At 41.2% G+C, this 21,511-nt stretch overlaps 2 protein-coding genes across 2 annotated transcripts; both read left to right on the top strand. All coding sequences in view use genetic code 11, as the record gives it.

Annotated features, from left to right (window-relative positions):
* Positions 1 to 3,700: 3,700 nt before the first annotated feature.
* On the top strand, positions 3,701 to 10,902 carry EGR_08340 (hypothetical protein; the record flags this gene model as incomplete). Its single annotated transcript, XM_024497589.1, has 11 exons — positions 3,701 to 3,787; positions 4,035 to 4,144; positions 4,226 to 4,299; positions 4,351 to 4,594; positions 6,219 to 6,382; positions 6,589 to 6,919; positions 7,465 to 7,651; positions 8,681 to 8,997; positions 9,311 to 9,555; positions 9,626 to 9,840; positions 10,612 to 10,902. 11 exons carry the CDS (start codon positions 3,701 to 3,703, stop codon positions 10,900 to 10,902), a joined length of 2,265 nt encoding a protein of 754 aa, XP_024348012.1.
* A 6,802-nt stretch (positions 10,903 to 17,704) lies between these two features.
* On the top strand, positions 17,705 to 20,693 carry EGR_08339 (Eukaryotic translation initiation factor 4E-binding protein; the record flags this gene model as incomplete). Its single annotated transcript, XM_024497588.1, has 3 exons — positions 17,705 to 17,787; positions 18,136 to 18,374; positions 20,662 to 20,693. 3 exons carry the CDS (start codon positions 17,705 to 17,707, stop codon positions 20,691 to 20,693), a joined length of 354 nt encoding a protein of 117 aa, XP_024348011.1.
* Positions 20,694 to 21,511: the final 818 nt, after the last annotated feature.

Genomic DNA, 21,511 nt, shown 5'->3' with positions numbered 1-21,511 from the left:
AACTGAATTACTGGGATCTTTATCTTTTCGCCTTCTTCAGTAGGCCTTCTTCCGCAGGCCGGTTGAGATAGAATTTTAATGCTTCCTCACCTAATTCAGTACGTGATTTCCACACAAGCCACTTCATTAATTTCATTGATTCTCAGTGAAATTAATGCCAATGCTCCTTTGGCATCGACAACTAAATAAAGACTCAAAAGTCCCTTGATAAACGCATTCTTTACGCACTGTAAATGGTTTTCTCTCATCTCAATTCAGGTATGATTGTTATTTTAGTAATACAAGGCTTGTGCCAGAAAATAGGGCGTTATAACAACCTCTAGTAGTCCTTGTATGCTACTTGCCAAATTCGGGTGTGCCCTCAACTTTGTGCTGAGGGTTCATTACTGATTGAGGAATCATTACTGGTTAATAGGAATTATGTAAAGTGCTTCAAGTGTGAACAATTTAATAAGTAAGCAAATATGGACCTCTGGCAAGTTATACTCGACATAACTAGCAAAAAAGTTGGGAAGATAAAGGCGTCCAGCTGCCCTATCGCTCAAATATCGGCATTTAGCATTAATAAAAATACAGTTTTCTTTACCAAAATGGTTTCCGTTGCCACTCTGAAGGAATTGTGAAGTTTATTTTGAATTATACATTTGCAAGCAAGTTTAAGACAAATAAATGGAGTCATTGCTAGTGTAAAAGGAAAAATTGCAGATGTGTTCTGTTTGTCTAATTTGGCAAAAAAGGGAAAAAAATAGGACTATCCTCAGGCCAAGACGATCTTACATTACTTTGTTTACAGTTCAGTTTATTCATTCATCATAAAGTGAAGACTGCATGTCAAATGTGTGACTTATGGGAAGAGGAGAAAAGCAGAGTCATATAAATGTAGTACTGACGGATTAAGTAAGAGTAAACTCAAAAGAATATCAGAATAATGGAATGCACGCAATTTATTTGTCACTTCTAATTGCACAATTTGTTAAATAGAGGAGGTTTTTCGAAGACAGCTGGTCAAAACCGTCTCTTCATCTACCTAAGCCGCAAATAATGACTTGGTAGTTCTTGCTTAAGTAGGTTCTCATTGGCCATTCTGTATCAAGGTAATTAAGCTTTGAAAGTTTGGACTAAGGTGACGGCATTCTGATCGTGATATTCGTTACTAGCACGGAAGTCTGTGATAATGGAGTCCGAGAGTCCTCCATCAAGTTTCGCCCCGATATGATTCATTTAAACAAATAGGAGGAGCCACGACAAGGGTGAGTGAATAATAATATTTCTGGGAGTATATAAGTATTGCAAAAGGTAAGGCGCAGTAGCCAAAGTCTGGCTGTTGTTATACCTTTTGGTTATTATAAAGGGGGTAGTGACACCAATTTTCACACAACAATATCAGTCTGACCCTAGTCAACTTTATATTCCTTCTTTCTAAAAGTAACCTGTAAAAAAATGAAAGGTTCCTACCATATTGAAATGCATAACGCATCGTATGATCAACGGAATTATCCTCTCTTATAAAAGATCTAGTTACAGCATCCTCTATCAATGTCGCAGACGTCAAACTTGTTTCTTTATCAGTGACACCTAATCGTGTGCAGGGAGCGGATGTTTATGGTCTGAAGAGAAGGAAATGAAATTTAGTAAAACTATCTTTTCTGGGATGTCACAGTGAATTTCATCATTAGTAGGCTCAGCCGCAACCACATCATTATATCTCAAAAACACATTACCACTCTCTGAAAGTTCCAGATCATTCGGGGCAATTCATTTGACCATCAAAATCGGTCCCTAAATTAACTGTTTTACCTCAAAATCATTAAGAAACTTTTCTCAATGACAGGAATTTAAATTTTGGGAAAAAATGGCAACTTCGTCTCTGCTCAGCACCTGATTTTCAGATTCTATTCCTAAAAAAATCGAGTAAAATAACAGGGATAGAGGAAGGGAATTGGTGATTTCCAGTATAACAGAACACAAGTCATAACGGCGGAATGACATTTTCGTTGACAGTATATCACAGACATTGCATACATTTACAAAAATATCTGCAAATACTCGAAGGAATGTGTAGTTATTGAAATGCCTCGAGCTGTTGCCCGTTCGCTCTACCTTTGTAGAAGACCGCCACGTCAAATTGGATGGGTGTAAAGTGAAACAGCTTCCAGGAATACCGTACTAATACTTACGTTAGCACCGCTAAATACTTTCACAATTAAGAAATGACACAAATAAATTTCGCTCATATTTGGCCGTTATGCCTTAAATTATAGTGATTCTCTTATCTACACTAGTGGTAAATGGAAAGAGTAATTTAAGAAAAAGTCTTGTTAAGGTGGTTTATTTATATTTAATGAAAGGGAGCAGCACTCGCGAGTTTTAGCAACTGTTCCGGTTTCATATGGTGGCCAAACGAGTTGGCACACTTGTCCTACCAAAAATTAAACGATTGCGAAAATTTCCCGCAGTATCTAAGTAGTTAAAATCGCAAGGAGTGCATTTCACTAGACAATTCTCAATGAGGCCAGAATGTGTTGCTTGGCCTTAGGTGAGTGATCAGGTCCTGGTGGTAAGTTCCCTTTTTGCTGCTTAACACACTCTTTGAAACGGAGAATGGTGCCTCAGAAGTGCAGAATCAGTAATGCTCATTTGCCTCACGAATGTGGCGACACAACATTAAAGTCATTCCTCATCACATTTTACACAGTCACCCAGTAAACACTCCCAAATGCATGTCACACCTTCGAGACTCACGCAAGCATGTGTGGAAAAGTGAGAACAACAACAACATCAACGAAAACAAAATTTAGCAATACGTGAAGGCCAAATGCATCGCCGCACCTTGGTCAAATTACTTTCATTTGGGTTTTAAAGTTTTCAGGAAGTGGAGTAGCACCTTTTTACAGCAGCTCAGCATAAAGCCAAACTTACCATCTCTTTATTCCTTTTTTGAGATCGAATTAACTTTTTTGCGTTTATTTTTTTAGTCGCCGGCATTGACATCTTGTTAATTAATACGTTTATTAATAGGATCTGTCTCTGAGGTGAATCAGTTCTGTTGCCCCTAAATGGCTTCGTTTTACTTTCTTTTTATCTTTTGACTTTTAGGCCTCCGTATGTGTGGGTGAAGTGCATGCCTGAATAGCAGAATCAACCACATATTTGGGACACTGATATCAAATGTACTTTATATAACTTTTCAAATATAAAGCCACAACTTCCTAATCCATACTTGAGTGACTAGAAACAAACTGCCAATTCATTCATCCTGAATGCAGGCACCAAGTGCCGGACAAATACGTTGGAAAATATTATTTCTGTTAGATTTCGTAATTTTCAATGCATTTCACCGAGAACTAGTTTCCATTTCGAAAGAGGAAAGTACAAATTTTGTCTATATTTTTATTTCTTCCTCTCGGATGCATTTATTCTGCGAACTACAAAATAACCAGATATTTTGGTTAATAAATTAGAAACTTAATGTCTCTCAATACTCATTATTAATTCTCTCTAAATAGAATTTCGGATTATTAACAATTTCTAAGGTTCCCCAAACCAAAGCATTTTGGAGTAGTTGTAGAGTACATTATTTCAGGGAGAAAATTGCATTTTCTCCTTAGATATGCCAGTTGACGAAGTATTAGGTGACGAACTTCGGCAAATTAAATTGTTGAACCGTGTCAGTGATCGGACCTAAAATTTAATGCATACAATGAGGATCAGCATTTCAAACTGCACCAGAAATGGAAGTGGAACACCTCAAGCAGCGCTGGAGGCCAAAAAGGCTCCGTGGCTGAATGTATATTAGAATGAAATAGATAATGGAATGTTATGATTGTCCTTACTATAAAAAGTCATGGTAAAGGTTCTACATTCTAGTGATATCAACCGCTACAGTTTCGTTGTTTGGCTTTAGCCATCTGGCTCACTTTAAGAAATTGTATCAGACTGGTTTGGCTACACAGGGCTAATGCTATTAATCACGTTGCAAGCCTATGTGCGCATCTTGACTGATAGCCCCTGTTTGAGGTGTCTACGTAAATTAGGCCCTGGAGGCCTCAGTTGCACATGAGAGCATAACTGACGGCTGTGAGTCGCCGCTCAAGATCCATGTTTTCGTCTTCCTGCCGCTGGCGGCACATCATTTTACATTCCTGTGTGTGTTTACTTTTCACAAGTCCCTTCTAACGTCCCACTGTCTACTTTCCGCATCGCCGCTTTCATCGTCACTCTCCAGGGTCCCGCTATGGAATGTCGTGGCACTGCAGCTTGTACACACGCACGCAAGCGCGCACATCCGCACCGAAGCACGTCAGTAGGGAGCTATTTAAGCAGTACGCACTGCTTTCTGGCCATTCTTAGACCCTTCCTTTTCTGTCCTCATGTCACCCAACACCTACCTCTTTCTACTTATCCTCCCCCACCTCCTCTTTTCACCGCACTATCCCACAGAGGCGGCAGTAATTGAGGATCGACGCAAACCCTGGAGCGATCATGATCTGCAACAAATTGGGAATGCCCTGTTAGAAAATGACAAACTTGTTGCCAGTTTTTTGGACAAGGTGGAACTAAGTGTAAGCATTCCATCGGGTTCGAGTAACAAGAGGTAGGTCAATTATTTTACCATGTGTATTTATGCGTTTAAAATGAGCCTGCCATTCACATTCTCTGGCTGGATTCATCAGCCGTGGCACACCCAGTACCGGTGAATGTTAATATTACTTCCTGTTAAAACTGGTTGAGCTTAAGACGATTTTACTTTATGCCAAATCGAACAGACTTAGGCGGGTAAAAGGATTTCAAAACTCAGTTAAGTAAATCTGCCCATTTTTAAGCATAAACACTTTTTGATTGTTAGTAAATGTTTAGGCTAAGGTTGGAGATTCTTTGCGTGGCTTTACAAAGGGAAGAAGAAACGGGGGAGAGAGTGAATGCAAAATTGTTTTTATTGAAATCTTTATCAGCGTATCCTGCACATTCCACATGATCCATCTAAGGTGTCCCCGATTTCATAATTGCTCCCTGACCCTTAGTATTGGTAGGCGGGTTTTACTTCCTACCGAAATTGTTTCACCTTTTTAGAATCTTGAATTTTTTAAAATTCGAGAGCGGGAATTACAACCCTTCGTCTGTAAAATAGGTTTCGTTTAAAGGCATTGTTTAGTTGTTCCCGCATCTCGATAAGCAGCAATACTGCAATGACTTCACTTATCTTCAAAATGCTTCGGGATTCTTTTTTCACGATTCCCACAAATGGTTAGTAAATCATTTGTTCTGTAATTGTTATGTACTAGAGCCTACTGCGATGGCTAGGCATCATATGCACCGGGCAGCACCATAAATTTGGCCGAACTAGTCAGAGGACGGAGGCGCTGTGGATTCTGCCTCCAACTGCACTTTGTCGCCGAGGCTCGTAAATAATCTTCAAACCGTGGAAAGTGCATAAACATTAGGCCGAAACAAACGACTACCGACGCTTTGTGCATGATGAAGCCAACCTTGCTGATGTCTTAGCAACCATGACTATTTTACTGTATTCCAAAGTCTGCAAGACAGATCCTAAGCAAAAGCTTGATTTCTAGAGACATTTTTTTAAAAAAGAGATTTTTAGAAATTTACAAATTTATCACTTTTTTAACCGTGTGGTCTGAAATCCCCTTGTCCAATGTAAAAGCGAGGACAGCATTGGCCACTGATAAGCATGTAGGCATTAACAACACGAAAATTTGACTCATCTCCAAATTGTCGCACTTTTTTGCTCAGTTGCAAAGTCTACTGAACCGTCTGGTTTTCCTGTTTCGATAGTCCTAATAAATTGTGGACCCATAATGTCAATTATTTGGATTCTTATGCAGTCCACTAAAAGACGAAAGAAAGTTATACCAGTGGATTGTTGTACGGGCTGCATGCAAATATGGTAGTTTACTGTTAGTTTACTCACAGTAAATGAGTAGGAATTTGGACCACTCATTCGCATTCATCATCCAGAACATCTTGTCTTCTCAGTTATAAAAGGTTCCCTTATGCCAACCAACTCATTCAGCATCAATTTATAAGTGAGGCGTATGAAAGTATGTCAGGAGGCCAGAACTGACCACCCATCCATGGATTTCGCATGCACTAGGAATCATCTGCTCTGTAGCCGGTCGAACAGTGCGCCGTTCTGTTAACAAGCTCAATCCTGTTATTCTCCCAGTTTTAAGGACTTACTAATTGTTTACTTTGTTCAGCCTCTCCTACCTCATCGGAAAGAATCAACAATTTGGTTTCACAATTACACCATGCACAGGTCCATTGGATGGAATACACTTCCATTCCATCAATTCGGCTAAAGACGGTTGGCTAAGCGATCGTTCTGTCTTCTCTGCATGGACCTCCCGTTCGCGAAGATCAAGTAAGCGGTGCTACTCAAGTGCGAGTAAAAGCTGTATAGCCAAATGCTTGCTTTTCTCCGATAGAGGTGGTACTAGGATAAGACCTTAAAAAAGTTATACATCTAACCATTTTTGAGTTCACCAGCAAGTCATCTCATGTCGAAATGAAATGAATATATACCATTTAATGAGGGCTGAACTTGATGGGTTGTGTAACATTTCCTAGCTGAAATCTCCCCTAGCCACGGCGGAAGATTTTGGTATCGTCCACCCCTACGAGTAGAAGCCCTGCTCCTAGACGGGGATCTGGAACTGCACAAGGTCTTAAAAGGACCCAACTGGATGAAGGGATCCGGGATGGCTCGACTCCACTTTTCCAGCTGGGGGGCATCCGGGGATACTCTTGTGGTGACGCTCTACGCTCGTCCTGGAACTACCTTCAAGGTTCGTTGGAGCGCGAAGAGGACATTTCGATATCAACCCTTCCAAGGGTATCCTTCTCTTCCTCAATCGTCAAAGGCTTCGCTCGTCGATGTTTGTCGAGTTACCATCAATAGGTGCACGTCATTTTCGTTTACTAAATTAATATTCTATTTCAAACCAGAAAATAGTACGAAACCTCGGTAGTTGAAGGATGACAGATGCGGACTTGAAGAGTAATCCGGAGCTGGTTAGACTAATTGTAAAGAGTGCTTTTTAACTCCTTTTGGTTAGTCAACTTGCTTATGATGAATTCACATCGTTCGTGAAATAGTAACTGCTGTCAACCTTGCCGAAGTTGATGGTTTAAAATTGGCTTCCATTATGACATTTTCAAACTTATCAATGCCTATAGGTAGTCTAGTCTACAATTTGGCAAATTTAAGAGGGTCGTAAACCTTTCAAGGAGGAGTAGCTGACTTGCTTATTTCTCCTTGATATTTACTGACTATTTCTGGAAAGTTTCAGCATTCACCTGAGTGATAATTTAGCCGGAACGCAAATTTGGAACCTGAATTTAAGAGCGTGACACTAATTCAGGCTAAATTACTTGGACGTGTTGACAAATTACCACTGGACCTTTCAAATCACCAAGTCATTATCGTATTTTGGCCTTTTCTAGCACTGACTACCTCAATATCCGTTGGCCGCCGGCCATTAACGAAGACAGCTTAATGGACTACTGTGTGGCGGTGAACAGTGAAAGGAGTCTGGTACATCAATGCTCTCTCCAGGCGATGCTCAGTAACAGAAAGGATGTACAAGCGGTGAATCTTATCTACCAATGCACCAAAGTGAATTACTTACAGGTAGGTAGCTCTAAGCTTTCTTTCTCCACCCAAAAATTTGGAGTCTTTAAGTCAGTTCTAGTTAGGTGGTGAATTGGGATTAATGGGTTTGAAGGTACTTCAGTCGGCTGTCACTTCCACAAAATAAATCCAGTTCATTGTAGAGGAATAGTTAATTTTAATGGGGGGAGAAATCCACTATGTGAAAGTGTGTTTCAAGCATGGAGCTCTTATCGGTCTCATAGGAAAACCAACGTCTAGATTTCGAAGATGTGGTTTTATTTTATACCTGCGAGTAGTGCATTAAATGCTTTGGTTATTTGTATCAAAGGATTCACCGGCCTTTGGGGATATAACATTATCGAAACACCCTGCTGTATTTTCTTCCTCTGCAGCTTCTCTCAAACCATCAGTATTTCACATTTTGGCCACATCTTAAGCCGCTTAGGTGACTGGCTTCTTTGTGCCCCTAAAAGGCCCTGCTTGAATGGGTCCAAAGGCCATATGATCTGCTACTAAGCGCTTCTACCTCTCTTTGTCACTTAACGTGTTGGTAGCGTTTCTTTCATTGAAATCTGAAAAATATTCCAAAATCCACTTTTTAAAGGCATGTGGATTATTTGCACTCCAAAACACCGAAAAAAGTCTGTACACCTTTCGGTTTTACCTTCTCAAATACAAAAATGGAAATAAAAGCAATCTGAATGGCTCATTTTTTCCAGAGGGAACAGTGGATTTACTGTACTATTTGACTGTTTATTAGGGGTTAAATTTATTTCTATAGATGTCATTGATGTAAATCGTAGCATTTAGGTGCATAATCAGCCATTTCTGACCCCTTTATGATAGCATTTGTGAAAAAACTACCGCTCTAATTCCCGGTGAAAGAACCCATGTCACACATTTGTGACTGTGATAGCGGACTTGTTAAAGTAGATCAAATACTCGGGTGACCATGAATTAGTTCTAGGCTAGAATTACAGGCTGATAAGAGTTTTACAGGTCAGATCTTTTTTGTCTGTTCTTTGTTCTTCTTTACGTGTTGTGAAGTTAAGGTTACCCGCTCGACTATCACGATGGCAAGCAGAAGGCCACAAACTCTACATCAACGTCTACGCCATCAACAGTTCCACGAAGTTGAGCAGCTCATTCGCACCTCTGGTTATGCATAGCCTCCCTCTCTGCTTACACCGTCGACCAGTCACACGCGTGTGGGTGAAACTGCGACCTGTGACCTACATCCTTCACTGGCTCAATGATATTGTCTTCGATTGGCCCCGAAATTTTCATAATGTCGCCATGTTCCTTCAACCATGTCAGCGGCCTCGTGATCAGGAATTTTTGTTCAATCTGGAGTTGTTTCAACAGTAAGTTTATTTATTAATCACGATTATATTCCCATATTAAGTCATCCACAAATGTCGACCAATTAAGTGATGCGGGATTTACTCACTTTTGATTAAATCATTGATGCAAATCCGATTAATGCCCGCATTTTTAAGTAAAGACCGTACCTGTTTAATTAAAAATACACTTAGAAATGTTTACTAATAACTCTACAAGTACGATTGCGGTCACAACCCAAGAGTACCAGGGTTGTAGGTAGTGGCCTTTGAATGCATCACTTGAATGGAGATCGGGTTCTGCATTAACTTTGGACTTAATTTTACCTCTCTTGAGAAAAGAGCTTGGGAAGCATAAAAACGATCAGCCAATCGTATCAACTCTCATTCGCAACAGACCTCTCCTGGATTTGTCGTCGATGACAAAACACTTCAACAGTGATGGTGGGCCAATTCTGATCCGACTTTCATCTTTAAATGAAACTGTTGGAGGTTTTCTGTCTCGGGGTGGGAAGGCCGCCCGTCTTTTCTTCCTAAATGTTACTGCAAAGGACTCTCTCCCCATGCGTCCTTGGTCTACAGGTTAGTTTCATATAATACAAGAGCTCAATCATTTGGGACTCCGGTAAACTTATCGAGCGCATTCCCTCAGATGGCTCCAAGACTCCAAGGAGTGCTGGAGATCTACAGGAACTGGATGACGATAACTATCCAGTGGAATTTACACCCCAATGCAAAATGCATCAAATCATCATGAGAGTGGCGGTTAGCCCGCTGCCACATTTCTACTGGATAACGACTCTCTCTGTACCAGAGGCTAGCATGGTCCACAATCGAAATGCCACGCTTGCAGGAATCGCGAAAAGAGTATGTGAAAATCTTTATTAGTTGAAACATAAATTTTACTCTCAATTATCTATGCATGTGCATGAGGCAGAAAAAGTACAGCATTCAATGCGTAATAATATCCTGCTACATTCGCATACCTGTCTCGATACAGGAGCATTCATTAGGACGACCACATTAGCCTAAAACAACTTGCTTTGCGTGGTTTGTTGTGATGAATGCCGTGCACTAACTTTACGAAATTGTGTGTATACGTGACTGGTCTGCATACAACGTCTGTCACGGAGCCGGTTTTCTCTCGTGTGAAGTCGTCAGAGGACGATTTATGCGTTGATCAGGAGACCAGAATCCGATTGATGTTCCAAGTGATGGCTAAATGTTTACGGGAATGACGATTGTGGTGGTGGGCCTTAGAATCGCCATCGCCTAGTTACTTTCAGAACCCTTGGAATTCCTTTAATAAAGCTGAGGACTTGAAAAACCTACACTAGCAGCTGCGTATTTATGTTTTTTTTACCTAAATCTGATGTCACAAATATGTGACACGTGTTTCTTATTAGTTTTTGCAGCCATTTGTATCAAATGGGTTTCGCAAGCAGATTGATTAAGTCCAAATTAGTAAAGTAGATAAAAGGCTTTTTACTTCGGGGGCACTTTAAAAGGCGTTTGGACGTGGTGTAGTGAAGATGTTTTTATTTCAGCGAATTGCCAGTCGGACTAGTTCACTTTTAAATGTTGAATAGTCCTAGGCATTAAGCAAAATGGAACAAAGTAAATTATTTTTTCCTTTAGATTAACTACTGCGAGTACTCAAATAGGTCTTTGGTGAGTTTTCTGGGTCGCCAAACACAGATCCACTTCCAACGATTCAGAACAGGAATTAACGACACGTCGTTGAACGTTCAACTTCCCTTCGTCTATGGAGATGGATCACCACGATTCTACCTCATTCTCGTCTATGCCACTCGCATCAGTGATGTCACATCAGCCTACCGATCACTCTTTCTGCATCGTCTCATAGATGCTTGTCGGGTGGTTGAGGACAACTGCTACGCCACCCAATCGGGCAGCATTTGTGCCTAATCCTCTCCTCCAATTGGCCGAACGGCTGTCAACACCATCCTCCATTCTGCCATACATATCAACACCTTCGCAATTAACCAAAGAGAGAAAGTGTGCGTTCGTGAAGATGGACTGCTATTTCGTTTAGAAAGTGTTGCATTTGTACCAATCAGCATTGAAGACTTCTTCCCATAAACTTGACGTTTTTTTGTATTGTTCAACCCCAAGCTGTAAATTAAGTGGGCAACCCTTTACATGGTGTCAATACATCCACTAAATAGATTTGAGCTGGCCTCATTTTTCTCTCCATCCACTTACAGTTTCACTTATGAATTTCTTGCCACTTTTTGTAAGTCAAAAGATTGGCCAAGCATGCACTATAAACCGAGGTTTATGCGTTAGTGGCCTGGGTTCTATCGTCCTCCCGACCGGACAATCAGAGGACAGGACTTCAGGACAAATGTCTCGATTGGCCAACGTGCATGAGTGAGCAGGCGAAAGCACTATGAGCGCTTACAAACCCGACAGCCAAGTAGCAAAAACCGCTTGGGTCGGAGTCTGAGCCACCCACATAATTATTGCAACTGATTGACCTTGGACCTGTTCTCAGCCAATCAGGAGGGAGTGAGCGAAGTCCCAAGGTCCGGAGTTTGCAGAGTCAATCACAAAGGTTGAAACTTCTAAAATAGTGATCGGAAGCGTTTTTCAGGCATTTGAGAAGGTTCAAGGGTTGCAGTTTGTTCTCTCTCACCTTGATGATTCCTGATTTCCTTTTTCCATTCTTTAGATATATTATTTTCCGCCGCCTTAAACACACATCTTGGTTGTTGGTTATAAATTTTGCAGTTATGTACTTTTCGTAAATGTGGCAGATAATGGCGAATTTTCTTTGTCCAAGTACAAACGACTTGTCTTGGTTAATGTTCAACATTGTCGGACGGCTACGATGACGTCAAGTGGGTGAATGTTTCAATCAATTTCGCTGGTTGCTTTCAAGATCTAATAAAACAAAGATCATTCAACCTCGAACGCCTCGTGGTTAATTTCCAATCAGAATGACAGCCTCGATTTTCCTACCTGAGCCTGCCATCACTCATATGTGACAGGTGTTCCTTATCATTCGCACGAATTCGTGCTGCAAACAGGTTTATCAGAAGAAAATGATATTTCTTAGTTTTATTTGTCAAGCAGTGGTTGAACTGTTCATTTCGGTGGCTCAATAGCTACCCTAAAACTCCTTTATAGTAAAAGGATGTTTCTGATGAACCCTGTTTGATCATCATTTGTTTTATTTAAACGCTCCTTTGACCTTTTGAATGCATCGGCCTTAATATTTTACTCAAGTTTCACCTTCTAAACCAAGTTAACCAATCAAATGGCGACCTTCATTTGATTGGCTGATTCAGTTAATTGCAGATAGTTTAAGATTTTCTCCTTACCCCTTTGATCCAGTCCGTTTTCTCATAATTTTCTCGAGATCTTCTGCCCAACTCCAACTAATTAATTTTGTGCATAATCCTTTAGGCATAATGGGACATTTGCCTCAGTAGGGATACTTTTCGGTATCGCAAACCCTCACTTTACTTAGTTTTTTGCCTCCATGAGCTTTTGGTGGATGCATGGAGAAGTGCAATAATGTTGTAGAGCTACTTATAGAAAATATTGTGTCCGTGTACGTGAAGGCCAGAGTGTATTATAAATAAAGTTCCTTTAGCATATTTGCATTGCGCTGGTAAATGCAACACCAAGTGGGATTCCCAGCATGCTAGGTTAGACAATTTTAGCAAATTTTAAATTAATAGGGTGAGAATTTAGTAGGCTTTGTAAGATACCTAAAAAGGTCAAAATGCGTCAGTCAAGTAAAGCAGAAAATACGGTGATGTTGAACTCTGAAGAGATTATTATTATCAGTCCCACCCCAAACCTTGCCCCAGAAGTTCATGAGAAAATCCCGTGGTACAGATTCAATCCATGGCTTCGCTGGTCAGTCCCTTCTTTTCTGTTTGTAAATATTAGAAAAGTAGGACAAGCATGCTTAAGATCATACTATTTTACTTATTTAAACAACGAGAAGATCTTGCATGAACGCATTTGATTTAATTCATTCGTAATTCGCAAGTCCTAAAAAGTTGTCAGCATTCACTCCGAAGTCTCCGGTTGTCCACTGATACTGTTCAATGACAAAGAAGTGAACACCAAATAGATGGTTTGTCAAACCAATTTTCACCCATTAGTGTATGACATTTAACATCCATTTGATTTGCTTCCATGGCCTTTCCCTTTCAATTTATGCTGGTGACAATCAACTAATTTATAGTAGCATGTCACTTTTGAATTGGCCTACCGTAAGATCCTGAACAAGAAGCACCGCAATCAAATTGTCTAAACGATCTCTATGCAACCTCTATAGATACTATATACAAAACAAACTCTTGGTCACCCGACAAAGTAGTGGAAACAGTCCAACACGGTCAAGAAAATGTAAAGGTGAAAATGGCGATGAAATTTGGTGACAATTCACACTTTGTGACATATTAGTAGCCTTGACAGCGCTCGATCAGGCCAAAATTCGGGGAGTGTTGCATTGAGGTGGTGATGTGGAATTTAGAAACACCTCTTATTTTTTTTCTTTTTCGGACGAATCGTTTCCAGGACAGTAGAGCTCAACTAATGGGCACATTCGATATTTGTTTTGGGTTTTCATCTCGCCAACACGTTTTGAGGGCATTTTTATTATTGTTGAACTGCTAAGTGTGTCAAATCCCACTGACAACTTTTATGCATTATTCGTGAGAGGTACATCCATCTTTCCCACATTTGCTCATTTCTGCCCTAGGCTCTCACTTGACACATAGCTAATCCATGTGATCAGGGTCAAAATGGCCTTAGAAATACAAAAAAATGCTTAAATATATCGACTCTTAAGTTCACCAACTATCCTGATCGGTCTCTGGTGCAGTAATTCCTAATAAGGTGGATCTTTTGACTGAATTACACGCAGTTCTGGAAGAATTTTATAATAAAGACTCATCTAAAGATGGGCGTTAATCGTGGCTTGTCATAATGAAATGTAAGTTTGGATAACGTCATACTAGACTGAATTAGGGTATATACTACTTAAAAGCGGCGGACGACCACTTTAACTCCCTCAAAATACCAGAGAAACGGCAGGTATCAAGTAAACACGGTCTAAATGGATTTCTTGAACGTTAAGGCCTAGTCGTATCCACACGAGATAACTGATATTAATTGAAAAGAAAAGTAGAAGAGGAGAATGATAAATTGCTCAACTCTCGTTCTCAATACGAAAGTGGTTGAGGCTACCCGATATTTGATGCTATCCAATCCAGCCCACTTGTGCCACACCGCAGTTTAACCAAAATTGGCATTCCTGATTCTCTGTGCTATAACCCTCTTATGCAGGCGGTTCTTCCATGCACGTTTTTATAGAAGTGGGTAATTTGGAAGTCAAGTGAAAAAGCGCAATAAAGGTTGAAAAACGGTTGCCACTTGGCCATGCCCACTGACGCAGCACACCGAGAGTAAGTGTGCGTAAAGGTCTATTCATTGTGACGGAGAAAGGAAAACTCGGTGAGCAATTGACAGTCTGACAATTTTTCTGTTCCCCCATTGTCCACTGCTGCCTTGATCAGGTCTGTTAAAGCAGCTAAGGCGGCAATTTTTCGCATCCGTGCTAAACCCACACATAAGCGCAAGTAGGTATTTTCCATTTTCTGTAAAATAACTTGATTTTGGAGGCCTTTCTAGCTGTCTAGGCATTACATGATTGACCAGATAACTAACTCTTCTTTACAGGCACAATGAACCAAACGCCTTATAATCTACGGAATTACTTGTAGCCTTTCTAGACTTCCCTGGAGCCGGAGGAATACATTGTACTCGGGCAGTATATATATATTAGGCATACGAAGGTACCGGAATAGCTGAAGGCTAACCCACCTAGCGAAGGTACTATGGCAGAAAATTTAATTGGCCCCGTCATCAAAAGCGAGAGCTAAAAACAACAAGCGAATTGCATAGCCTCTTCCCTTTTGAACGTTGTCCTCAGAGTCCCCCGCCCTTGGTCAACTTCCCGCGTCGGCCATCACAATATAATCAGTGCTGTTAGAAAATCACCCGTGAGCCAATCATGCTAGTCATCTATTTTTCATGCAATTGAGAAGATACCTGACCGCAACGTCACCGACCCCTCTTGACAATTCTACTGGGTCTGGAGTTTCGTTCTATTTGAGGAATCAGTTGGGTGGGGCAGGGGGCGGGCGGGAGAATGCGCTGACCATCAAGAGCATCCATAGTTAGTCGTAGGGAACACTGGCCTGAAAGCGGGGTCATGTGAGAAGGGACGGGATTAAATATGGTTCCGTAGGGGCAGGTATTCGCGTCTATTCCTGCTTGGCGCCATTTTCACGTTTCAGAGCTGGCCACCTATATCAATCTGGGTTCTATCCAGACAATAGGGAGGTGGAGGGAGTATCACTAGTTGACATATGCGAAAGAAGGCATAATACTTGGACAGAATATATATATTCGGTCGCCGTAGGGCTCGGGACTACTGCCATGGCCCAGAGGCCAGCCCCTAAGCGAAGGTACAATAGTGGAGCCCCTCGGTAGCCCGTTACCCGAACGAAAGTGTTAAACGAACCATCAACACCTTACAATGCATTCAAGGAATCTGCCATACAAACGTAACCTCCAATGAGCGTTAGAGTAGCCAATAGTTGCGCAAATCAATTAAGCCCCATTCTTTTTAATTATTTGAAATAAGTCAAGCAATTTTTCACTTAATTTCTATCAAACATTATTGTCAGAATGCAATCATTTTAATCAGGTTTCCGCTCCACTTATAATACAGAGAAAACGTTTTGTCTTAAATTCTTCTACTTTCCTTGTTTAAAATTAAAAATATGACCAAATTGGGGCGCTAATAACGTATAGATTTTTGATCAACTGGATTTTGAACCGAACAAGGGGTGTTGCATTGTATAGACATTTGGTAGCCTTCGTGTTTTCTTCAAAATGTATATATGTCATTATTAATTCAGCATGTCTGATTTTAAACTAATTGTTAATTTTTCGTCTTAAACCACTTTAGGGCATTCATGACGCACATGGCGTGGTCACAAAATTCGTCAATGTCATCGCGGTTCTTTGTGGACAATATTCAAAGCTACGTCGAAGGAAATGACTAATTTCCTTAAAACACTCTTGACAGTATTCCGCGCCTATAATTATTTATTTTTAAAATATTTCCACCTCCAATTTACGGTTTTTGTGAGCGTCCACTTTCTTCCTACGTCGTGAAGACCCATCTAACTCCCTTTCGTTTGGTTGCTTTCCCTCAACTCCTACATTCTCGAGCGAGTGCTTAGTCGTATTTTCAATACAACATCATGATTGGCATGTCATGTCAAACGATTACCTCCTCTTATATGTGAGTGGTTCTATCTCACGAACAACTTTGCTAATTATAATGGGGTAATAAGTTAATTATTCCTCAAACTGACCAAAGGGATTTGCATCTAAGCAGGTGCCTCCTTGGCAAGCTCAAAAAGCAGCATATCTTCCCGGGTAGAGCAGCATAAGGAGCACCCAAAATACCGACATCCACGAAAGTGAGATATTCTGAGGCTCTGGCAGGAATTAGCGACATTTTCCAACCGCATCCAAAGTCCTGGTTTCCGAACATCTCCGCTCCGCCCTTTGAACACAACCAATGGCCGGGCAAATAGTCTGAGTGGGGTGCAAGTATTTGCGCAGCAACCAGCATATTCTTTTAGTTGGTGCAATGTACTGAGTGTAAAGACTGAGCCTTGAGGGGTTCGTAAGAACCTACACTTTTGAAACTTCGGCTTTCATGTGTATATCTGCAATCAGCTCCATCTTGGAAGCACATCTTGACGAAATCGTTTAAGGGATGCCAACAGACGCCTCTCATGGAGATGTAATAGATGCACTGACTATATAGATTTGTAATGTTAACGGGCAAAATTTATTCATCACGAGGCATTTAACAGTGCGTGACAGTTGGTAAGTTTGAATCAAATTTCGGGCATATTTAGCACTAATCCTAGCTGTTTAGACTCATGATAGTAAATAAATATCAACACAATGTAACCATTCTGCTATTTATACAGAATATGCGGTTCATTCTTGATTCACTCACGTAATTGCCCTTTTAGGTTACTCCAGTTACTAGTTTCGTAAGGATGAGGACGCCTTTATTTGAATACGCGTAAAATACCCAAAAATTGACAACCAAATAGTAGAAAACAACAATTTCGTTAAAAATTGTGGAGCTTATTTAAAAAATGATTTGTTTTGTAGTTCAGGAAATTGAGCATAAAGTTACCTGCTCATGGATTTGCAGTCAAATAAGAAACACGAAACACGTCGCAGTTGTTTAGTTATTTTTCCTTCAATTATGCGCATATTTAACGGAAAACTATTAAGGAGCTAAAATACAACTGTGTATATTTTAATCGTTGTTTTGCTCCAAAATATAAGGTTGATCACTATACTATTTATTGGCAGTTCAGCTTAGCAAAGCATGACTTTCAAAACTTTGCTGTTTATATAATGAATATTTTAAAATAGTAAATATTGAAGTCCCTGCTTCATAAAGTCATTTTGATATTGCGTATTAAAACAAATCTTACCATGCATGTAAAACCAACACCGACTTGTGACCTTGTCACCTAACCAGAATAAGCAGCCGCTCTACCCGCTAGATCGCTGGCGGTCAGTTTGGTACCTCCTAGCCCTCTGCAGTGTTTTGTCTTCTGCATTTCAACTAGACTCGTAAATGGCAGCCAATCGCGGTCCTGATGGTATCCCCTTCCGAAGATTGAAAGTTACTGATCCTTCTCAGATTCCTAATGAGTACAGGTAAGTTTAATGCCAAAAGGTTTTCCCTTGGTTTTTATGCAGCGTCTTAGTAAAAGCAAAATAACTCGTAGTTAGTACCTACCTCGCCCTTCTTATCTCGTTTAGCTCCCATCTGTTAAACAGCATAATTACTTGTGTTGATCTGCACACTTTAATAAGCCTTTTCAATAAGCTGAAATGCAAACCTTGCTCCCGGATTTGTACCATCGAGTAAATTGAGGTAGGTTAGCTTTAGTCTTCGTGCCATCACGCCTTTGCTATTGGGTCTCGTGTACTCCTACTTGTTCCATTTATTCCGTTTTACTTTATCCCTCGAAGTTGAGTCCAACTCCCTTATTCCTTCAATAGTACAACTCCAGGTGGGAGCATATTCAGCACCACGCCAGGGGGCACTCGAATCTTCTACGATCGTGACACGATGCTGATGTGCAAAAATTCACCGATTGCACGTTCACCGCCCACCGACATGGTATGTCGACCAGGGATCACCTGTCCGGCCACATGCGCTGGCGAGTGCCATCTTCCCGCTGCGACTGCCCAAAAGCCCACAAAGAATACTCATCAGGAACATGCTAGTGTACAAAAAAGTGAGCCAACTTTTCCATCATTTTAATTCAAATGCGTACTCAGCATTTCGGGCTTTTTGGGCGTTTTATGCACTTGAAGTTGGTACCCCTTGTCTTGCCTCCATTGGGGTTGTTTGAGACTTCCTCAAAAGTCGGTGTTTTTTCACGTTTTTGTGCTTTTAAGTGTCCACTTTACGTAAAAACGCCTCCAGTTTCCTACTTCCACTTGTGATGTTCTGAAGTGGTACTTCAGAGGCAGAGATAGTCGATATCTTGAGTGTTTTCTGCTCTAACGTCATTGTGCGATGCACTTTTGCAAATTTGCCATTTTTGAGACACGTCTGTGTGAACTGAATTGGTTCAAGCATTGGCAATCAGTGATCTGCTTTCTGTCTTATCAAATGCCTCCTTAATGCGCGTCCAGTTCCTTATTTCTCTCGGCCACAATCGGTATTTGTATCATCTTGAGTCGGAGGCCTGCAATGTGTGTAAGGCTGTTAGGGTGGCAGTTTAACGGATTTGCTGTTTGAGGAAAAAGCGAAGGAATTCGGTAAGCTGTCGATCTGGTAGAAAGTGAATCAGTCTCTTCATCCCTTGTTTCCCCTTGGCAGCAAAACTCGGTCAGCGTGGCACTCTGGCTCCTCTCTCAATTTTCGTTTTCAACTCATCCTGTTCGTGTGAAGCATTAACAGTCATGCGGTTGTTCGCATATTTTCCGCAAAAACGCGATTTTATCGTATTAAGATGCAAATACACCTAGGTTGACTGTCATTTCATATAAGATATAAAAGACTCGTTTATCCTTTGATAAAAATAGATAGGCTTTTACATTTCTTGGTGGGTGAAGTGTAATGTCTGTTTACTTCTTAGAAGACTCAGTTAATAAAGCTGGCTGTTCAGACGCGCATACCAGCGCTAGTATGTTTGCGAACCTAGAAGTCTTCCAATCTGTCGGATAAACAAGAGTTAACCCGTTTAATAGATTGGTTTTGTGCCCAGGAAAACAGTGAATGTTTGATACGACTTTGTATTTTTCTATTAGCCCGCTGACCTTGGTTCACGCCTCGACAGACATATTGGCCTTATTGAACGAGATCACTTCTGAATTGGAGTGTGAGATCTGTACTTGAAGAGGTAGATCATCTTCCACTTCCCACTGTGCTGAAATGCACCGATTTGGTAGGAATAATGCTGTCCGCTTTGCTGTTTAAAAAACCCAGCAATGTGAATGAGTTACTCGTCCACTCCAACGAAAATGAAGCAGCTTTTTGAAAGTCACAGAGGAACAACAGGAAGGCAGCGCTGATCCTTGTCAGAGGACGAAAAACGTGTCATATTGAGAATACTAGAGATATTCGCTTTCTCTAGAATGCTTACACTGAAGTCATTTTTTGAGCTGAGAGTGCCACGCTCGTTGTTCTTGTGTGCACTTTTCGTGTCACTTTTGCCTTCTGGCGCGTGCCTTTATGCACTCTGACGAGAGGGCATGACACCATTGCGAATTGGCGACGATGATGGCCTTATGTCTTCTAGGCCCTTCCGGTTGATCTTTTTTGCTTTTACCATCGTGACAGTCTGGCATTTTTTTAGCCCTTTTTTATGCCTTACGTTCTCCTCGCTCTGATTTGACGGAGTAGGGGTGTCTTTGTGACTCATTCCGGTGTGCACAGGACCGTCACCCTGCCCACATTTATTTGTTCGTCGGCGTTTTGGATTGTATTGATATTTCCGGGGTCCTGTTACCCTGTCATGTGGTGCTGGCACTGGTCCATTATGACCTGTCTGTATTTAAAAAAAGTATCAACAGATTGTAGCGCCAGAGTCGCCCCTAAAGGCGTTCTATGGTGTCCATGTCTGAAAATAACCATTATTAACTGTTGGAATGTCTGGGAGACTGGTAGCTTGGGCTGCATGAATGGTGTTCCATGCCACAAAGGTGGAGACCCGACTCATGTGGTCCTGAAAACGCTTGCGTATATACGTAGTTTTCTCTTCTGCAAACCAGGAAACGGTAATGCGATGACTTTCCACTACGGTGTATCCGTTTTTCGAAGATGGAGGCTGGGTAATGTTATGTAGTCAACGAAATTGTCATCATTGCCCCTTTGAAGTGGGCTTGCCAACGTTGCCACCACTGCGGCGTCTGAGTTAGATTTGAAGTCGTTAGGAGAAATAATTGTTTAGAAGTACTCGCACTGTCAACGTAGAGAAGAGCCGAAAGGTTAAGAGGATTATGCCATTAATATGAAGGCCTAGTTGTGGGAGGCTGGCGAGCTCGTTCTTTTACCCGACTTTTTTTCCCCTTCAGGTGACGAAGGGCCTTTTGACATTGACTTGTGAGGGAAGAGGTGCCACTCCGGTATGCAAAACACTTGGTGAAAAAGAAAGAAAACAAAGCAAACAAGTGTAGTAGGTTTTTTTATAGCTCGCCACAAATGAAGAGACAAACTTTGCAATGCAATCGCTGCTAAAGAAGCGCCCGTTCCATTTAGCTAGCCTAAAAGCACCCTTATGAATATTTATCCCTTTTTGTGAATTTACCTTCTCCCAAATGCCTCTACCAGCTTGCTATGCTTGCTTTTGTGAATATGTGTATACATTTGAGAGGAATTGAGTTTTTCTATCACTGAACCATCTGGACGGTCCCACTTGTACCATACGTTGACTGAGAGGTGTCTTTCATGGTAGTGGCGACTGTTAAAGGTCAGTGAACTCTGGTGGGTTGTCTGGCGGTTTCAGTCTTAGTCAGCCTAGAGGTCACTTCTGTTTTGACTACTACAACAGTGGGTGAGGAGCATTGAAAAACAGGAAACGGCGTAGCCTGTAGTGGGTTCAACTGTCACGACCTCTACAGTGTGGTAAATCACTTGGTATTTATGCCTAGGGGGCTCTAGCAGCAACTAACCAAAGGTTGAGCTGCAGTTTTAATCACATCCAGTCGCTTATCTGGGTTGCTCGATTCGGGCATTTGTTGGAGTCTCAAATCGCCACCGTTTCAGCCCTTTATAAGGACGACTTGGATGTGTCCAAGTTGCTTGTATGATACAGCGCGGGAAGCCACAGTGCTGGGCCGCGTGTTGTCCTTGTGAAACAGCCTGTGTTGTGCTGTTCCTACTGTCTTGCGGTTGTCTTGTGTAATCGCACGAAGCGATAGACCA

Source organism: Echinococcus granulosus, assembly GCF_000524195.1.
Source record: "Echinococcus granulosus chromosome Unknown EG_S00103, whole genome shotgun sequence".
Lineage (NCBI taxonomy): Eukaryota > Metazoa > Platyhelminthes > Cestoda > Cyclophyllidea > Taeniidae > Echinococcus > Echinococcus granulosus.
The sequence above is the reverse complement of the archived record's forward strand: the minus strand, read 5'-3'. Positions and strand labels throughout refer to the sequence as shown.